At 37.8% G+C, this 21,418-nt stretch overlaps 1 protein-coding gene across 1 annotated transcript; it reads left to right on the top strand.

Annotated features, from left to right (window-relative positions):
• The first annotated feature begins 365 nt into the window (after positions 1-365).
• Positions 366-8,730, top strand: LOC139587386 (carbonic anhydrase 3-like). The gene is made up of 4 exons (XM_071421656.1): positions 366-1,139; positions 2,800-2,865; positions 5,121-5,276; positions 6,483-8,730. The coding sequence occupies exons 1-4, from the start codon at positions 1,053-1,055 to the stop codon at positions 6,600-6,602; spliced, it is 429 nt and encodes a 142-aa protein (XP_071277757.1). The 5' UTR covers positions 366-1,052; the 3' UTR covers positions 6,603-8,730.
• The last annotated feature ends 12,688 nt before the right edge of the window (positions 8,731-21,418 follow it).

The following is a 21,418-nucleotide window of genomic DNA, read 5'->3' as shown; positions in this document are numbered from 1 at the left end:
TGCTTTCTGTGGTCAGCTAAAGAGAAAAAATCTGCTTCCTCAAACTATTTCTTGGCTACTTCAAGCACAGACTTTTTATGTTACTTTTGTTAGCAGTACTCATTGATGGGAGAAGAAAGCCTGGAATATATGTACTTTAGCTACATTTCAACCAAAGATATATGGTTGCTCCAGATTTATCCTTAGCTTTAAAATCCTTATCCTCAAGAGAAAAGAAACAGAGAACAATAGATTAATTCATATTCAAGACTTTTTTTTTTTGTTATTTTAAATAAAATTTTTAAAAAATACTTTCTTTTCCCCCTGTATGACTGTGTTCCAACACTACTTAATCTGAGATTGCACACTGCTGGTTGCAGCATTTGTAGCTTTATGCATGAGCTAGAGATTTTCTGGACAGGGATTTTTTTGAAATATTTTTTGAAAATATTTTTCAAATTTTTTGAAAAACTTGAAATATATCCTGAAAATACAGCATTGTTGAAGGTAGATATGAGAAAAAAATGTCACATTATATCCCACAGTAGATATGAGAAAGAAATGTCACATTATATCCCCACTCCCTTCCAGTACAATGTGCTGAGAGCAGTAAGAGGTACAAACCAGTAACGTATGCATTGCATACAACCCAGTGTAAATCCCTGAGCTGACATCTGCATAACCTGAAGATCTAAAAATGTACTTGAGATGAAGTGCATGTCAGTAGGTGTTTTATGCACTGCATGTGTGCGTGTCATGTGCTTGGATTAAACTATTTATAGTTGCATTGTCTGATATTATGTGGTAAACTCAATTTTCTTTGTTCTATGCTTCAATTAGATGCAAAGCAATGCTTTATGGAAAGCATAAGCATATAAAAGCATGGGAACAGCAGTAAGAAATACTTACATAGAGTTTTCTTTTTCATGTCCATTCCTTTACTTACTGTGAACCAGAATATTTTCTTAATTTAATTTAAAGTGCAGATTGTGCAGTTGACAATTTCTTGTATTTAAAACTGAGTTTTAGTTGATTTTTATTGAACTGACTTTTAATTATGATTTTAGTTACATATGGTGCACTGGAACCCAAAACATGGTAATTTTGCTGGAGCTTTAAAACAACCTGATGGTGTAGCTGTTGTTGGAATTTTTCTGAAAGTAAGTATTAAATATTCAGTCTTTGTAATTTTTTTGTATTTTTCCTCTTTCTCTAGTGCCAGGAGAAAAGTTACCATTGTTTTTTCCTGCCCTGCAGCCTCTTCCTGTGGTGTGCACTGGTGAGGAGGAGGGTCTGCATAGGCTGGTTTTTTTCCTCTCATCTTTTGTGTCTTTTGGCTGCTAGCAGGTGTTGTATCTGCCTGTCAGCAAGGTTATGTTGACTGATTCCCTTCTCTGGTCTTTCATTGATTCCCACATGAGCTAGGAATCAAAATGAGTTCAATGAACCTACTCCAAAAAGAAAGAATTGATGATGAAATAAGACCACTCAACACTCTAACCTTGAAATACAGAAAATTTTAAACAAAATAATACTCTACCACTATTTTCAGATTGATTTTCTATAAACTCAACAGAAAGAAAGTAATCCTCGTATCAGATCTACATGTGGTTTAGGACATTGAGAAATGCTAACGAGCACAAAGCCTAATAGTGATAAAGTACAGAAACTTTAGTCCTTTCAGCTGCAGGTGGGCATTTCAGCTTGAACACACCATCAGGGAATAGGTGTCCTTTTATTTTTTTATCACTAGGAAGTGGCATTTGTAAAAGCAAGAGCAAGTGGATGTAATTAATTTTGCTACAGTGTCCCTGAACAGACTAGATGCAGTGTAATTTTAATTTTATTACACTGTGAGCCAACCTGACCTTTTCTCTTGTGGTTAGCCGAAATTGAAGGTCAGCACCTGTCCAGATTCTCCCCTATGACTATGTCCTTCAATTCTTTTGTAATTCCTTTTGGTCTATTTTAGGCTAAAGTTTTATGTTGTCAAACACAACTTAAAAAGCACATCACTATATTCCTATTAACCATGCTAAGGTCAGCTAAAAGATCTAGAAAAGTAAGTAGTATCATTGTCTTCTCTGGCCCTCTTTCCCTGTTTCCTTCTTGCTCTTTGATGAAGGAGCTGTTGTTTTTCTCTGAATTTGTCATGTTCCATTACTGGGTTTTGGGATACTACTAAAACAGGATTGAATTATCTCCTGAGAAATTGAAGTTAATCTATTTTGGAACAAGACATGGCAATAACTGTACATCTTACTCATACTGCCTTCACTCTTCTGGGATGTCAAAGCTTTTGGAAGTGCTAAATGTCATGAACACAAGCAATAAAGTTACCCGTTTACCTTATAGCTTGAGGTCATCTAGACATGAATTCATCACATGTCTTACATCAAGTCTGATCTCAGTGTGTGTGTGCTGCAGAAGGAAGTGTCTGCAGGAACTACAGCCCTTCAGGCCATCAAGACTTGGCCAAGTGTTCAGACGTCCCACGGTGGCTGTGGGTTGCTTTTGAAGCAGGAGCCAAGGGCTAAGCCCTGGGTAGTGACACTGAGTGTGCTGTCCATTCCTCAGACAGGCAGGATGCCTTGTAGGGTCCTTCAACACATGTCCAAATTGCAAAGCCAGCTACTGGAGTCTGCTATTCTGGATGTTCTCTGAACACACAAAATTTTCTGTCAGTCCCTACTTGATTCTCTGAGACTGCTGTTGCCTAATGTGGCAGATGGGATGTGCTGAATTTATTTCAAATACTGTGGAATGTGATGAAAAACATACAGTATGAAAAACATAGAGTATTTGTGCTTTGCATTACAGGTTGGGCAAACTCCCAAACCAGAGATGAAGAGAATTCTTGAAGAAATTGAAAACATTAAGACTAAGGTATCAAAACAATTTTTTGTGATATAATGTAGCTGGAAAGCCACAGAAGCAGGAATCAGTAGTTCAGATTCATATTTTGGCATAGTTTTGATGCCAAACTGTAGCACCAGAGATGATACATTTTACTGTGGGGCATGATACTTTCTTTTGCTTAATTAAATATTTAACTCCTCACTTCTGCAAGTATTCTTGTTGAAGATGATTTTTTAATCAATCCTTGCATACATAGTTGATAGTCTTATTGGTACTGCTCTGTAAAAATATGCCAGTGGGCCAATACCAAGAAGAACTTAAAAGCTTTTTGAATTTGAAGACAACAGTGGCCAAAAAAAATGCACATAGCAGAGTCAGAAATTTAGTTAGCCTAAAATGAGAAGAAACTAGTAGCAATTATGGAACAGGCTCCCAGTCAGTGAAAGGGAGATTAAAAATGTTACTAGTTTTAAGAAGGAACTGTATTTATAAAAGGAACTACATGGTGCAGTTCCTGCCCAGTCCTGAGTTCTCTCTTCCTATGATACTAGCACAAATAGCATTGCAAATATATTCCAAACTGTTTTTCAGTTAAAATAATGATCTGAGGCACCAATCCATACCTATCGCATGGATGCAGTGGCTGAAGCAAGTTATTTACAGAGAACTGCAATATTGCATCTATTGTCACTTAGCATTGTCATTTACAATGAACTTAATCTCTAGGTATACTTTAGCAATTCTACTTCATGATAAACTTTGTGATTCTAGTAATGCTAAAAGTTGTTTCTGTTTTTTTTTTTTTACTTCACCTTGAACATGCTACCAGATCACCAAATTTGTTGGCATTTTCTTAAAAATTTGCCAGAATTCCTTGCATTTAATGCATGTATGTGTGTGCTGCCATTGATGCGCAGATCTGAGCCTGACTGCTCTTCTCTCTTTTGTAAGAGTCATATTAATTTTATTTTTTCAACTCAGTTTTCAAATGCAATTAAGTTGTTTCTGCTGAGGCAACTGAAGGTTATTTTTTTTCACCCTATCCATGCCCCTACCTCAGCTTTCTCTCATAATGACTATATCATTTTTTTGGCCATTTACATGTAGCAGTTCTGGAAAAAGCAACAGTTGAAGTAAAGCAGAGAAATATAAGTGCATATGCAAAGGATCACATGTTGCATTTTATCTCTTATTTATTTTCTGCCATCACAGACATTTTCCCAAGGTTACTTATTTTTCAGAAAAATTAATGGGTGGTATTGCTGGTGTATTTATCACACATGCAGTTTCAATTGCTCTGATGCATTACAGGCAGAGGAGTTGGTCACTGTACTGTATTTACTGAAAAAGCACAATTTTGTGAATTTATTTGCAAATTCATATTGAACTTACAGCATAATCTTTTCAGGAGGATACAATTGGAGTCACTCTTTCTACTCTTAATTTGTGCAATGATGCATGGAAACAATTTCAGCTTCTGCCACTCACTTTGTTCTAATCTAGAGAAGATTCTCCATGATAGAAGAGGGAAATAGGAATGTCTTCCTTCCCAGAACTGTATCCAAAATATCAATAGAGAAGTGAACTGCATTTCCTTGGTTAGTTTTTGTTGCCCAGAGGGAACAAGGAATACTCATCACAGTCCTGTGGAGTTACAATCCTATTTGGTGACAGACTTAGCAGGAAGTGTTGTCTCATGTCTGCTTTCTCCCTTGTCTGGTAGTAATCACCTTGAATTGTAAGATATTTAGGACCCAGTACTCTTACAAGAAATATTTTAATTTTTTACTAAGTGTAATAGCACCAACAAAAAGACTGAGAGTGTCACCATGAATATATAATTACAGCAAAATCTTGGAAGGAGAGAGGTGCAGATTTAAATTCCTCCAGACAGAAGAGGAGACTGTAATGAATCTGGGATAAATGCCTGGCCATTATCCTGTTGGATAAAAAGGGTAACAGTTCCAGCAATGCCACAGGCTTTAACTTTTATCCCAATGGCCCAAAATAAAACACAATTTTGATAATTCCAGAATAGAAAAATGTAAAAATTAGCTTGCTTTAATCCCACACAATTCAGTTTGTAACTTCTTTTAATTTATGAAAGTAATCAAAATGTCAGTTATTAATTTCTGGGATAGTGCTTGACAAGAAGAAAAGGAGATTGATTTCTTGCATGAATCTTGGTATTTAATTGCTTCCTTTATAATAACGTAGATACTGATGCCTTTTAAGATGCACATCTCTAGAGTTACTGCAGAGAATTTTTTTGTTTCCCTAAGGGGAAGGAGGCTCCTTTTCTGCACTTTGATCCTTCAATTCTTTTCCCCAAATCTCGTGACTACTGGACCTACCATGGTTCATTCACCACACCCCCTTGTGAGGAGTGCATCACTTGGATTCTCCTGCGGGAGCCAATTGAAGTCAGCTCAGACCAGGTAAAGTCCAGCCAGTTCTGCTGCTCCTTTTCCAGTTCTCAGCAGTGTCTCAGTATGCCAGGGTGATGATTTGCAAGCCCTGTGTTAACTTTTTGATAGGGGAAGCTGCACTTTTTGATAGGGGAAGCTTTAGCTATGGACAGTGAGAAACTGCCTGCAGAATGGGCTGTTGAAATGGGCTGTGAAAGTGACCCTGAGAACCAGGTGCTCTTGCAGGACACTTCCTGGAACAGCCTCAGCAGTGGTGTTCTTGGGATCCAGAAAACCTGCTAAGGCAGAAGTGCCCCTGAGCAACAAAATTCAGCCATCATGGAAGCCTCAGTTCATTCTACATGCTTTACAATTAAGTGGAAAGTGAGACTAATATTTTGCTGGTTTCCTGGTTTAAGAAATTGCTGGTCCAGACCTTGACTTCTTAAAAGCTATCAGTGAGCAAGATCAAACAATCTGCAACCTACAAACCTGAACACTCATACAAATTAATGTACCACTTGCATTTACAGAAGAAAAAAAAAAGGCCTGTCTGGATAAGGTGACGTTTTTAGTTCTTGTGTCAAAAATTTTGGCTATTTATACCACTTTCTGCTTCAGCAACACAAGTCAGGGTATATCCTTTCTACTGAAATGGCTGTTTTCAAAATAGATTTATTTTGAATTTGGATGAAATGGTAACAATTAACGACAATTATCAACACTGAAATTAGGTTAATTTGAATAACAGCAGCTGAGTGCTGAATTCATGATTCAACTTAATAATCCAGTTGGCATATCTCTGCCTTACAGATCAAAATACAAACTTCTGCACCAGCTTTTTCTATCACTGCCTTGCACTGACATAGGTCTGGATCCTCCTTCACAGATAGCTGTATTTTCACAAGGTATTTGCCTGCTGTCCAGCTCCAGCTGGGAGCTGGCCCTATTCTTTTTCCACACTGTGGGTGTGAATAACAGAAAAATCCTAAAGAAGCCCAGGTAAGGGTCAGATGATGAACTGTTCTGTGGATGGAGTGTGAAGATCCACAGAAGAAGTGCAAGCTCCTGGGCTGCAGCAATCTTTATCAGTAATCTCAGCATTGTTAGCGACTATCGTTGTCATTACTTGCTTGTGACTATGCAAGAAAATTCCTTTTGCATCTCAGAGTTTTGTCCTAGGCAGTAAGGTCCACAGTGCTTCCACATGCACGCTTGAATTTTTCTTCCTTGCAGATGGCAAAGCTCCGTAGCCTTTCCAAGAACCCTGAGAATGAACCCATGAGCCCTCTTGTTGACAACTGGCGCCCACCGCAGCCCCTGAAGGGCCGGATAGTGAGAGCCTCGTTCAAGTGAAATCTCAAGTCTCACTCTGCTGAACCTGAGTGAGAAAATCCCTACATCACCAAAGTGTAGTTTTTTGCTGTCTACTGCTTTTCCTCTGGATCCAAGTCTGTGTTTCTCAGTTTGAAATTCTGAGTAGTAAAAGTAAATCTGTTTTAAAAAGCAGAAGAATACTGTATGCAAATACTAAACATAATAAGCAAATGTGAGAAGTAATGATTCTTGACCAAAAATGCCTCAGCATTTATGGTCACTTCTCTGCCTTATAGTCTTGTAAGAAAAATAGACTCAGTTTCAATATTTAAAATTAACCTCAAAGGCAATATAGTAAGGCAAAAAAATGAACCAGTAGTTCAGGAAAGCAGAAGTAATGGTAGATGAACAGGAGGGAAATGCCTGTCTCTACACTGTGATCTTGTTCAGACACCCCACCCTCAGAGGAGACATCCAAAGAGTAAGTACCCTTTTAACATACCAGGTTTTCCCTTCCCTGTCTTGTTCATAGTTTTTTATCCAAGGTTAGATTAGTGGTCTGAGGGTAAAATCAGGCATACTCAGTTTCTGTGTGAAGAAGAAAAGAGACCTTGCTGTCATTTCAGCATTTGCTGTCTTCAGCATATCCTGCTCCTGGCATTGTTGATTTTTTCTTCTTTCACTGCTGCTGTTACTTCACCCACCCAGTGCAGACTCCTGCTGGTATCATATTGCCTTGTATTTAGTATACCAGCTTTCATACTGCTGAGGGAGAAGTGCCTTTCTTCTGCTGCTCTATGTTATCTCCCATAATGATGGATTTTTGATGCTCTGCCTGCTTTCTATATTTGACACCTTAATAGTTTCGCCTGTTAGGGATTTTGTTGCATATGGAAAGGAACTTTCTGGATGATTCATATGTGTCATTTGGGAAAAATCCAGATTAAGTCACCTAAGTGTTTGTTTATTTGACTCTGTAGCTGGAGAATATAAATGGATTTTGTTTGGCTCAGTTCCTTTGTGGGGAGACACATCAGATTTCAAATATGATCCAAGCAAGGAATCACTGGCAGACAGAAACATCTACATCAACTTCCCCTGTCCTTCATCATGTATACTTCATCATTTCAGTGTAGAAGTACCATCTAGGTTGAACCCACACAGAGATCATGTGAATAAAGGTCTACATTATATTCAACACCCAGGTGATTATTCAGTATTGGACATAGAGGAGATTGGATGGTCAAAGGTGGTGCATAAATCCCACTGCACAGGCAGCTTCTGGGTCCTCTGTGTTCCTGTAACTCAGAGGAATGGTACTGTAGGTAGCAGTGGGTGTTCTTCTGGAGATGTTGTCACAAACATGTTCACAGCAGCATTTATAAGGGATATGTCAAAGTCTGAAAAAAAACCAGACTACAAATGGCTGGAATAGGCATTTCCCAGTTCTCCTTAATTATTTCAATTTCATTTTATTAGAAAAAGGATAGTCCAACAGGGAAGTAATGAACAGGCAACACTGGACAAATTCTGCTGTTATTACCAGTACAATTCAGTGAGAACCCAGAAATTAAACTGAGGGCAGATTTTGATCCTTTTTATTCATTTAGAATTGTTCTAAGGAATACTAAATTTCCATTGAAAGTTAGTATTCTAGTTTATTAGGATTGTATTTTGCTTAGTATAAAATATAAAGTTTCTTTTTAAAAACGTAGTTCATGTGAGTAGAAGCTAAAGTATTGATTGAATCCTGTTTACAAATGTTTGGCACTGGCTTAATTTTATCAGAAGGTCAGCTTTTGATATTATGAGTGCAGCACTTGCAAGGGTATTGATTTCAGGAGTCCCTTAGATCTTCTTTAAACTCTTGAATCTTTGAATCTTCTCAACACATAAAAATGTTACTACAGAAAGCTCATAAGCAACAATTGTTTTCTACCGTACTATGTCTTATGTACAAAATGTCTTCTCACATCCATATGCAGTTGACCTTGATGATGAGAAAATTTTAACACAACTGAGACAAGGGTTTTAGCCTTTTGACCTAAAAGCCATTGACTGTGATGTTTTAATCTCTTGTTATTGAGGCAATAAAAAAAGATTAGTTGTCTGCACTTGCAATAACTGCTTTTATGTCTTGAGAGAATCAATAAATTGACTTACATAAAAAAAATTGTTTGCTGTTTTTATGCTAAGTGATGAACAGAAAGTAGCAAAAACTTAGTAGAAAACCTTGCTGCTCCTTTCTTTGATACATGTGCTTGTAATCCAAGGGGAACAGACATTTTAGTACTTTTTAGCTGTTGGAGTTTAGGCAAGAAGCACATCAATCAGTTAGCTGAAATGTTACATAATTCTGAAAATTCCTGATTAGTTTATACTTTTGAAGCACACAAACTTGTTGAAGAATAATTGCCTGCAAAGCAGACAATGAGTGCACTTTTCTTGGTTTGCATGTTTCCTCTACTCCTTTTGAAAGGTAGAATAGGCAGAAGTTTATGAACTACTGAAATAGTGGTTTTGGTTCCAACAAGGAACATTTGGTTTGTATGTTGGTAAAAAGGAAAATACAGTCTGAAATTTATATTGTTTCCTCATGCATCTCCTCTGGTGCCATTATCTCTTCAAACTGTTATTACACAAAAGCATCAGCCTCACTGAAAATATGCTTTAAAGTTTTTTTCCCTTGAAGAATAAAGTGCACACAGTTTTGTTCTATTGCCTGTCTTCCTTTGACAAATAGAGTAGCTCAGCATTGATTACTTTGGTGACAAAATCAGAATATGTGGATTCTAATCCTGCTGCCCCATGTATCTTAGAGAAAACAAACAAACAAACCCTGTAAAAATCCTTATGAATTTCATGCTCATAATATATATAATAATTACAGCAGGGCAGCCAAGTGATTCACGTTGATTACCACCAAAGAGGTTTTGACAAAAACTTGCCCACTTTCCCACACTTCACAAGAGAAATTACTAGAAAAATTAAAAGCTTATTCTTGTAGTTTCAAAGCTTTTCTTTACTAACTGATACAGGTATCACCATCTCTCAGTCATGTCTAAATTTGTAACTGAACTGAGAATTCCTGGTATGGCACTTGTGTACAACCAGCTATGATGCTGCATTTTTTATAATAATTTTCATATTCCTATTCATAATATATTTTAATTTTTGTAGTAGACTACAAAATGAAATGAAGATGTATCTTTTTTTTCTGTATCTCAAAGAAAGATGCTCCTGGATGTCCTTGCTGATGTTTTTCTGCTGAGTAATCAGTGGTGAAGAACATTCATATTGTCAGGGAGTTGGACAAAATAGAACAGTGTCTATTTCTTCCTGAGGCATTTTGTCCCAAGCCTCAGCAAAGGCAGCAGTTGTATGATGTGTGTTCTACCTTGTCTATCTGCCTTCCATCTCAATGAATTCTGGCATTTATCTTAGTCAATACTGGAGAACAAAACATGTGTTTGGGAATTATTTTATTTCCAAGCCCAAGAGTTTAATAAAACATTTTATAAGATTCCTCACTCCTAAGAATTTCATAGAACTTTTTGTAAAATTCCTCACTCCCCCAAAAGGTTAATGTACAACCAATGATGAATTAGAGAGCAAATCAGACTCAAGATTTTTTTTGAAAAACATATTTTTTAAAGCATCTTCTTTTCAGTTTACGTCTGCTGTACATGTTGATTTGCAAAAAGTGCAATAAAATTAAATTAACATATTCAGGATTATTTGTGAGGGAGAGACAGAAAAACTGTAGAGTTTTGTGTTCATTAAAACACATCAACAGATTTGAATACAGGTGGAGAACTTGTGATATTACTGGGAAAATAAACACCAACACAGTATTGCTATTATCGAAAATTTCAACTATGTTTGGACTGAATAGCACAATACTTGGAAGAATGTCCATGAACTTAAATGAGCAAAACACTTGTGGAATCCTAGGCCTGAGGTGGACCTTAAAGACCATCTAGTTCCAGCCCCCATGCTGGAACACCTTCCATGGGTGGGTACACTTTCCACTAGACCATTATTTGGAAAAAAAAATACATAGTAGATGGAAAATTTTCTGTAAAACAGGAGGATGGAGAAGAAAGAAATGCAATTTGTGCTGCAAACTGATGAAGTGAAGATGCAAGTCCACAGTCTAAATTAATAGCTCACTTTCAATAAGGACAACCGTGAAGAACATGAGTACAAATAAAGAAGGGTTAATAGGAATATATTAATATATGTGAGAATTAAAATTACCATTAAGTGAGATGGTAAATCAAGTAGGACAGCAGAGCAAACTTCATACAGATGGAGTTGTCTCTGCTTCAGAAAACAAAAAGATTGGCATAATAAATTGCAACCCTTCTGTTGAGAACTCTATTCACAAGATCTCCCTGGAGACATCATCCTGCCTCTCTACAGGAAAATCCAACAGGAAGGTTGGAAGCAATGATGCCATCAGGTATGCAAAAGAAAGGTTTCAGTCACTAATTAACCACACTTCTAGTTAGCACAAGCAGGAGCACTGACAGAACATTATCTGCATGGGAATTCTCAAAGTAAATCTCACTGATTCTGCCACTGATTCTTTAAGTCAGAGGCTGACATTAACTCATGCTTTTGCAGTCCTGTCATGCCATCAGTAAGCAGCATATGCAGTAGGTGTTAGGAAAAAAATATGCCTTTGGTAAGTTTGAGTAGCACACTGTCACTCTGATGGTTACTAATATCTTGCAGAAGATCTGTCAGAAAACTGTTGAAGAACTTGAAACTCCTTCCTGCAGTTAGACCAGTTTCCATGCTGCACTAGTCCAGGAAGCCCATGGACCAGTTGTCTCAGAGCTTTATGGTGGAGATAATACAACTTTACTAGACTAAGATTTTTAATTCTTCCAATTCCCAGTAATTTTTTTCTCTTTTTTTTAAACTGACATTCCCATGTGTAATCCTACCTTCACCTCGTAGATACCACAAACATTCCTGCTGAAAACTCGAGTGAAGGATGCTGCTTCTTGCTTTGCTTGAGATGGTCATTTTCCAGAGCCCACACGGTGGAGCCAGTTCTTCAACAGTCACCTTCCTGACATCACTTTCAGCTAACAGGAAGCCTGGGCAGTGCAACTTCTTCTAGTCCTGCACAAGTAACTGAGCATTGAAATAAATGCAGTTTATCCAAGTTCTTCTTGAGCTACAGGATCTGGTGTTTAAATAAATATTGATCGTAATGGACTGGTATTCATTTCTATCTCAATTTTTCTGTATTTTGTCTGCATGTTTACTCATGCAAAGTCTGTGTAAGGAAGTGCTTTTGTTTTCACAGGCTGAGAATAGCCCAGATAATTCCATTCCTAAAGTCCCAGAGAATCCTATCACAAGGTAAGAGGAGTTGGAGGTGAAAATCTCCCACTGGTATGTACTGAACTGGTTCCTGATTTGAGTAATTATGAGACCAAGACTGCAGGATACATGACCCTCCACATTAGCAATACCCTGGCTCAATAGCAATTTCAGTCTCTGCCTGTCTCCGTCACCCTTCATGGTTATGATAATTTCTACATTGAATTATAAAACAAAGACATTTCCATTAAGGTTCACTTCTTTCAGAGAACAGTGACTTTTTTTTTTCTTAACACTGCAGGCTACCAGCCATTAAGCCCTAAATTAAGAGCTCCCACACTGTTGTGAATTGTCTGCGTAATAAATCTCTGCTGGAGAAAGAGTACAATCATCACATATTTTTTCTTGTCAGACATCATTGAGCAACAAATGGCAACAGTATCAGCAGCCTATCTAAATTTACAGCTAAGCAAATGCTACTGACCCTTGAATAAACAGATGAAAGTTGATTTGTTGCCCAATAGTGTGTAAGATCTATAATTGTAACACTGATTTCATTGTCTCTGTTGGGAAAGGTAGGGAATGCAAGTTTAGAAACAATCCTTTCCATGCCTAATGTCTTGGAGTATTTTGCTGTAACTTCTACCATTGAAAAATTCTGTGAAAGGGAGAGAGCCCATGTAATGTAAATAATGCTGAGGCTTTGGAACATTTCTTCTGCCTTTAAGGTAATAATTGTGCCAGGACATACATTAAATATGGTACAGTATTAATTAATAGGGAAAATAATTATGTTCTTATACTGGTGTTCATCATCAGACTATTTTAATGCCAGTGTAAGAAGTCCCATAAAATATTTCGAACATTTCCAACCAGATTTTCTGTATGTTCTTCCCACAGGCTCAAAACCCCTGTATACCCTGTGCATACAAGTATCTTCTCCTCATCTTAAAGGTAATGGGGGGTAAAAGTCTGCTGCAGACAATCTTGACTGGCAGTTCTCTGTAAAAGCAACTCCTTGCTGGGCTCTGATTTGACCTTTTAACATGGATATGATCTGAGTTTCAGTGAGGTTTGCTGTCTGGTTTGGGTTTCAATCAATTTGATCTTTTAATAGTTCATATTTAATAGTGTACAACAATTAAAATTGTATTAAAGTTAATAAAAGTAAGCATTGCCATTAAATTGCCATTTTGAAATCCTGACAAAATCTGTGGCTTTTGCTACTTTGCTGAGCTTGGCTGTTCTAGTTAGTCTCTCTTGCCCTTTCTGGAAGCACAGTGTTCCCTTTTTACAGAATCTGACTGAAGGGTTTGCCATTTTTACATAAGTTTTTGGTGTTTGCTGATTTTGTTGGTTTTTTTTTTTTTTTTTTTTTTTTGTTTAAATGTTGAACCAAAAGCAACACTAGATTAGAGCTCTCTTTTTTTCTCCTTACTGTATTGAAATGTCTTTAATCAGGAAATGAAGCCCCATGATTTGAAAAAGATCTTCCTGGAACAACTTCACAATATGCATAGAACAATAAAACTTCAAGTTAAACAGTGAATCCATTACTTGCATTTGTATCTTCACATCACAGGATATAGGGTCCAGCTCTTGATGCACCTGTTCAAGTGAGCCATCTCTTCACTTGGCAATATTTACTGTGACTGAGCTGTTGAATAAAACACATGCACTAAAATTTGTAGCCTGGATAGACTTCATGAATGTGGGTGCACATATTTCCATGTCATCAAGGGAACTCAAGAAATAGATGAATTCCATTTATGCAAGCATGGAGAAGTTTTTGTGACCAATAAATAAGCACCATAGCAGTGCCTGGTTATCAACAGCAGAAGACAAGCTGTTGAACCTCTCCTTGCTCCAGCTTCTGATTCACTCTGTGGTCTATCTGATGCACAAAAATGTCAGGCTTCCCTAGTTGGAACTGATGAAGGGAATGTGTGAGAACATTCACATAATCTTAAACTAGGATGTGGAGTTTTGCCAAACAGCCCAGATGGAGAGGGCACAGACAGTATTACCTGCAGAAGCTTTCTCGTCTATGCCTTGTCACAGGGAATCTCTGTATAATCCATCTATCCTGTTAGCAGTTGCTGGAATTTATGATCTGGTTGTAATTTTTCCATTACTGCATGGACACTTAATTAAAGCATGCAAATTACTTATTTACACTTACTTCACTTGTAAAACACCCCTGGTTGCAACTGGGGAAGGAAATGGCAGCATCTTTACCATCAGGCTAAGCCCCTCTCCATACACATGATTACACTGGCCACAGCCCAGAAATCCCTCTTGCTTATGTTTCCAAAATAATCTATGAATCAGTGTTATATAGCAAGCATCAGATCTTGCTGTGGACATGCTTTCTCCTTGTGCTTCTTTTGCATGTACTTGATAAGATCTACAGAGATTATGCCAGCCTGTCTCAATGGCTGTCTTACTGCTTGACTTGTGCCAGGGCTGTCTCTAGCACTGGGGTCTGTTTTAGAGTTTGCCTCATGGATGCAGGATTTGGGAGGTGCCTTCCACCTTTCTCTCAGCAATGCCTTCTTGCTTACCCACGTCTGGTCCAGAACAGGCTGCTTCTCTTTCCATGGGAATTGGTCACTGCAGGCTGCAAACTGAACTGGCAGAGCCAATGTGGACTTGTTGGATTTTTTTGTCCTAGCAGGTGGACAGAGTTACAAAATTCCCTGGTATTCTTTAGTTCCCTGCATGAAGCAGCTGTCTGGTTGACCCATCTCGTCACCATATAGATTTTTGCAGGTGCAATCTTTCTACAGAAATGCATGTTTCTGGATTATCCTGCACTGCCATCTCAAGTGTACCAAAGACACAAGCTGCTATCCCTAAGGTGCTTCCCCACCCACCAAGTAATATACTTCTTGGCACACTGCAGTTGTTCCACCTGAACTGCTGTACAGTCACTGCAGTGAACCTGTTGGCTCCACAGCTAAACTTGGGTGATGTGTGTGTGTGTGTGTGTGTGTGCTTGCAGATGCAAGTATTTTCCAGGGCTTTGAAAGGAATTGAAAGGTAGCAGGCAAAACAATCCAGTTGACAGAAATGCCTGGATGGCATTCAGAAAGTATCCAAATGAGCTCACAATTATGTGTTGTAGCTGCACTGCATTGCAAAGTGGGTAGATGGGAACATATGCTGAAATAGGCCAAGTGTTTTACCCACATTCCAGCCAAGAGTGCCAACATATTTTTAACATTCATCTAGATAGGTTTACTTGGGCTTTTATTTCTGGCTTATCCATGTATAAAAATTTTTACCTACAAGTATTACAAAAATATTGATACTAACAAAATACAATCCTTTTTTTTTTTCCTTATTTCAGTATAGATTTTTGTCTACGTGGACTCTTAAATAATGTAAGTGGATGAGCAGACTGTGCTATAGCAATTCTTTGATTTTGTAGATGAGTAGCAATAAAACTATTATAAATCCTGGTAGAAAGATATTTTATAGAGCTGTATACTCCTAGTCTGTAAGTATCAGTTCCTTGATAGAACTATGGGGGAATAGAAACTGTGGAGGAAAATGGGGATTGTGACATAATAGCAAAATAATTCAACTCAGTGTGTCGTTTTTCTTATTTTGGCAGACAAAGATCTCACTGTTGATAGGTTTCCATTCATGCCTACCATGTTTTCCATTGCCTGGCACAAATTTCAGTGAAGTGGAAGGCATATGACAAACTGGCTTCTTGGCTGTAACATGCCACACCAACTATGGCATGCCCAATGAAAAGCACTGTGTGAATGTCCTTTGCACAGTGCCAGGCATGCTATGCGCAACCCGCTGCAAAACAATACGGTGTTTTCTGCAGCTTCTTTTTTTGCTTTTTTATTTTCCACACATTCCTTATAAAAATAGAAGGTAGACGATACTAATGTTTGCACAAGGCACAAAACAATAATTCCAAAACAGTTCTGTAATTTGGTGCAATTGCTCTCAAATCTGGCACTGCACTGAAACACAGTTAATGCAAGTATATCTTAGCCTGCTCTACTGACTGAGCAAATCTAGTGAGCTCTGCTTCTCCTTGCCTGTGGTGCTCCAGCCCACTGTCTTGCTGGCCCTCCACTGTACTTGTAATGATTATTCAACAACTTGCTTGCAATAGCAGGCTCAATTGGACTCTAGAACTACTTGCACAAGTGTTGAAGATGGAAATCATCATTCCTTCCAACCTGCTGGCTATGCTTTTGTTATTGCAGCTCAGTGTGCACCACAGCAAGGACATACTGCTGGCTTAACTCGTTTGTTGTCCGCCAGGAGCTCCACATCTTTTTGTACAAAGGTGCCTGCTGGCCAGTCGGCCCCAGCCCATCCTCCCCAGGTGCAGGATTTTGCAGTGCCTTTGTTGAACTGCTTCAGGCTCCTGTCAGGCCATTTCTTCAGCCTGTCTGGGCTCCTCTGGATAGCAGCTCATTATTTCATCCTTAAACTTGCTGAGGGTATATTTTGTGTCATTGTCCAGGTCATTTAAGTTCTGCCAGTAGTAAGAAAAATAAAATTTCCTTCCAGAAAATAATGGATACTCTGGTGCAGCAAATCTTGTTCATCGAATCTGAATAAAGTTAATCTAAATTGTCATTATCTGTTTGACTTGTCTCTTTTTGATCCTGGGTGTACAAAATTTCAATGATGGGGACTCTGTGTATACTGGAGCATTTTACCAGTGCGTCTGTACTTTTACTGTACTTAATGTATTTATTGACCTTGCCATCTAGTCTTGTCACTTCTCTACTCACAGACATTGTAATCTGCCTTTATTTTCTCCTCTCTGTTTTATGGACTCCTGGCAACAAGCAAATAATTCTTGTACCACAAATATTTTTTTTTCACTTTTTTTCTTCATGGTTGTTCCTTATCAGTTGGCCCCCTTTCTCTTTTCTGCTTGTCTCAAGGACTCATACCAGTCTCAGTAACCCATTTACCATGCTTAGTTCCCATTCTCCCTACAACAAGAGCCCCATATGTCCCTTGTCCAGGCTATTCTCCTTATGACACAAGAGAGGCTTCATAACTCTCTTCTTCCCTTTATTTCCTTCTTCTGTCTTGCTGCTTGGTCAATAAATCACTCAGTGATTTATCAGTAAATATGCCTATTTGTGAAGACGAATAGGGAAGACATTCAGTTTATAGCTGGGCAGAACAGAATTAACTGGTGTGACCATCTGTCTGTTTATTTGATCTGCAGAAAACTGCAGAGTTATTTAGGCTACTGGAGTGCTATGGTGCTGCCCATTCCATCGTTATCACATTACTTCCAAGCAGAGAGAAATGTCATCAAGATGATGTCATAACATGCAGCCAACTGGCTTATATGATGCTGATCCAAACACTTTTTTGAAATATGCCACAGTTCTAAGGTTGGATCTTTCTAGGTTAGTTTTAGGCAAGCTTATATATATTTATCACAGGTACTAAAATACCTCCCATTTGTCAGCACATTTCCCTCAAATTTCTATTCTATTGCATATTCATATTTTTCAGGTTGAATAGCATGCCTACTTGTAGCACTGCAACTGACCACCAGTTCAGTAAGAACTAACAACACTGGGATTTTATTCCAATTAGTTGCTTTTCATGTACAGATGCAAGACTAAAATGTCACTTTCTGAGTACATCCTTTTGAAAAGGACTGTTTCATTCACTTTCCTAAAAGATCATGTCATTGCTAGCAGCAATATTCCCCTGTGTTGACTTATAATAATGGAATTACAAAGGTCTGCTTAGTGTCTTTTCAGCCAATCACTCTTCCGGCTGTGATCAGCTGATTTTCAAGTTTTTGTGTGTTTATATTCAATAAAGGTCAAACAATTGAACTATTTCTGCATCTTCCTTTCTTCAAGTAAAGCTATAGACAACTTTGCCTGCTTCCTTTAGAAGCAACTGATAGCCATTCTTATGAAGTGGGCCTTCATTCCTTTCTCCTGGTGGTATATTAAGTATGACTTTATTGCTCTCTCCTGGTGATCCACAAAATAGTCAGAGGACTTTCAAATTCCCTCTACTTAGCTGTTATGTATATTCATCACAAAAATTAACATTTAAGGGCTCTTGATGCTCTGAACATAGTGTGAAATACCTGCTGTACCCTCATTACTTGCAGTTTGGGAACCCCAAATAGGTTGGGTTATTTTCCCACAGATCTCTTCTCTGTTGCTTCTAGTCTTGTGTTGCATTTTGTAAATACTATATTAAAAGTTTATTTTGAGGGTTAAACTGCTATAGAAGGGTGAGCTGGCATTCTCCATTTCTTGAAGAAAAATGGAACTCTAGACAAGCAAGCATGGCCTTACTAAGTATAGCCTTTTGGCAAAGGCTCAGCTCCTGAGATCAATGCTTTTCCATTGCCTTGTTCTCTTTGTACAAACAAAGAAGGATAAGGAGGAAGAGGCAAAGAAAAAAATAAAAAACAACAAAAATTGGGACAGAATACTTGAATTAAGGACACAGTTTGTATCAGTGTTTTTATGAAAAAGCCAAAACTGGAGTTGGGGTGTGCTACATAAGTGGCAGCATGTGATGAAAAATAGGTCTGATCTTACTTGCAATTTCTATTGATCTAACTGGTAATGGAAAATGAATTTTTCTGTTTTAATAATTTCTGTTTTAATAAAGGATTTTTTCTGCTTTGCCTGTTTGAATATTTTTTCTGTTTTAATAATAATTTTCTGCTTTAATAATTTTTTTCTCAATCACTGTATTTCTTTTTTCACTTAGTTCTAAATAAAAAACATGCAAGGAACAAGATTCTTTGGATGAGAATCCTGTAATAACCTAATGCAACAGATGCTGATTCTTCCAAGACCTCACAACAGAAATCACAAAAGTACCACAGAACTTTCCTAAACTTTACTCTTCTGTTATGCAAGAAGGTGTCTGCTATTCATTAACTTCTATGGTTACACATTAAGTCTTGTCACTGACTCTATAACTTGACCCTCTGTCTGGCTAGCTTGTGTTAGAGCTTTCTCTCTATTTTATCATTTTCTCAGCAAAATGACAGAATGTGGAATTTTTGTAGACAGAAATGAAAGCATCATAGTTGCTCAGATGTGTGGGAGATACAGAGATAACCTGAAAGAATAAATTTACCTTTATATTCATAATCAAAGCAAAATTTAGACATTCTGATCTGATGAGTTTTGGAATTGCACATCTAAATCCAGGACTGATGACACAATTACACTACAGAAAAATACAGTCATTCTTAGATTGAAAATGTATCAATCCGATTTGAATGAACAGCCTTTTATTAAAGCACATTTGTCTATGCTCTGTACCTAAATTCAGAATAAGCTTCAAACATTTCTCCATCCCCACTGTCAAATCCCTAGTTTTAAAGGTGATTAGTACTATGTGGAAAAATATCTATCTGAAGTGTAAAGTCCAAGCATATGTCTGAGAAGTAAATATAACTGCCCAACCTAAATCTGCTGGCCAACTATGTGGCTTTGCCTCTTTGAACAGGAATTATCCTTGTACTTGGTCAAAATGAGACCACAGGCACTTGTGTAAATGATCTTTTGTCTTATGCATCTCAAAGGAGACGTGAATAATCATGAAGGATGGAAACAATATAGAGAGGTGATAGTCTGCTAATCAGTCAAGGATCTTGCACTAATTCCTGGTCCCTTGAGCAAAGCCTAAATAAAGTTATTTGGGAGGAATCGCTATGTCAGGATTGCTAGAAATAGTAACCTCCTCCACCCTCTGGAAGTGAGTTATGAAACATGAGCAAACACAACCTCTTCATCTATTTCTGGAAGTAATTTTCGTATCTTTGTCCCCAGCACCATCAGTAGTATCAAGGCTTTGGCTGATGGATCCTCACAATTGCAGATCTTCCCTCCCACTATGTTTCTCAGAGAGTTTGCTGACACAGAAGAAGCTTTTGTAAGCACTTCTCCATGACATGTAAGGAAAGGGGATTCATGTTGCACTTTCTGTCCTAGGACTTTGCCTCTCATTAGCTGTACTGCAGAATTATTTAAGTTCTGATATATTTCAGCCCTTCTATAAAGGTAGGTAAGGTGCAGGGTCTGGACCATAATCTTAAAGTGCTGAGGTTCACCCGACATCAAAACCATTTCATGGACTATTTAAAGGCATTTGAACCATAAATGTCTTCTGATAAAGACATGCCACAGTGAACAAGGTCAGAGGAAGAGCAAGAGCTGGGGCATTTCAGACTGGAAGCGGGACTGCTGTTGAAGTTTATAAAGATTGGGGGTTTCTCTTCCAGACCTTCCTTATGTGTGTTTGGATCTTAAGACTAAGATTTTTATCATATCACTTACTACTGAAGATTGAGGATAAAAGGTTTATACAAGCTTTAGATAATTATTCTGGTAAACTTAATCACCTGTTTAACACTGGACTAGTCCTTTTCCTTTCTGACTTCCATTTTAAATTCAATACAAATTAATATAAACTATACCTAAGTGAACCGAAGTGACGAAATTGTGGGATTTTCACAACATGCAAACTTTGCTTTTATGAAGTAATGACATCATTCTTACTCAGTGACAGAGCACACATGAGCAGATTGATCCACACTTCAATGGAGACTTACATTTCAGCATATATGCCATCTGGATAGTACTTGCAGCAACACCATAATGGCTAACTAACTAGAAACCTTATAGGAATCTATGTATTGAATTTGTGTGCTTATTTTTTCATGGACAGATGTTGTGGAGTGAATTTGAATCTCACTTCCTGAATGATCTTCATTTCTGAACTCAATGATTGTCCTTTAAATCACTTTAAAATTAGTGACGAAGCCTGTCTTACATTTTTTTGATAAATCTGACTTTAACATTATTTAAAGCACCAGTAGATTTATTAGAATTATTACACAGAGAGGGGATCCACCAAATTGTGACCTGTGGTCTGCCCTGAAATAACTTCCTGTATCTCATCAAGATATAAGAACAACAAAACTTGTTGGAAGTCAAGGTTATAGGGGTTTTTGTGCATGGCATGAATTATCAAGAATCCTGGAATCCTATTTCTAACTCCCTCATTATTCTGCTTTGTAACCATGAACTACTCCTAATGTTCCTGATTAACTAGCTGCTTCCCTTCTCCTTTTAGATCACCTCTGCTTGAGACCAAATTCAATCTTGACCTTGTCTTCTATGCAATCTGGGCACTTTCTTAAAACACTTCTCATGTACAGACCATGTTCAATAATCAAGAGCCCAACGAAGGAAGACTTTTAAAGGCTTTCTTTTTACTGGCAGAGAATAACAGTGTTTTTAAGGGATTCCACACAGGTATTTTCTGAGAATGAAGTGAGTATTTTATCTGGAGAGAGGTATTGATGGACACAGGATACTCAGGCTTGGGGAAAGGAGTAAATCCAGAGGAAAGGGGTAAGAACACTGTTTTGAATAAGGAATAAGATCAAAGTAGAAGAAGCCAGAAGAAAGCCTCCTGTCTCACTTTGTCCTCTTGACGACCCTCAAGTCCTAGAGAAA

Source organism: Agelaius tricolor, unplaced genomic scaffold (assembly GCF_023055355.1).
Source record: "Agelaius tricolor isolate 1412-34295 unplaced genomic scaffold, bAgeTri1.0.p SCAF_2, whole genome shotgun sequence".
NCBI lineage: Eukaryota > Metazoa > Chordata > Aves > Passeriformes > Icteridae > Agelaius > Agelaius tricolor.
This window is presented reverse-complemented; position numbering and strand designations above follow the sequence as displayed.

What these genes read in the sequence shown, in the direction of transcription:
- LOC139587386 (XM_071421656.1), top strand. Translation starts at nt 1,053, where the DNA reads ATGGTGCACTGGAACCCAAAACATGGTAATTTTGCTGGAGCTTTAAAA. An exon ending in TTGTTGGAATTTTTCTGAAA is followed by an intron (nt 1,140 to 2,799) that starts GTAAGTATTAAA and finishes TTTGCATTACAG; the next exon opens with GTTGGGCAAACTCCCAAACC. An exon ending in TTGAAGTCAGCTCAGACCAG is followed by an intron (nt 5,277 to 6,482) that starts GTAAAGTCCAGC and finishes TCTTCCTTGCAG; the next exon opens with ATGGCAAAGCTCCGTAGCCT.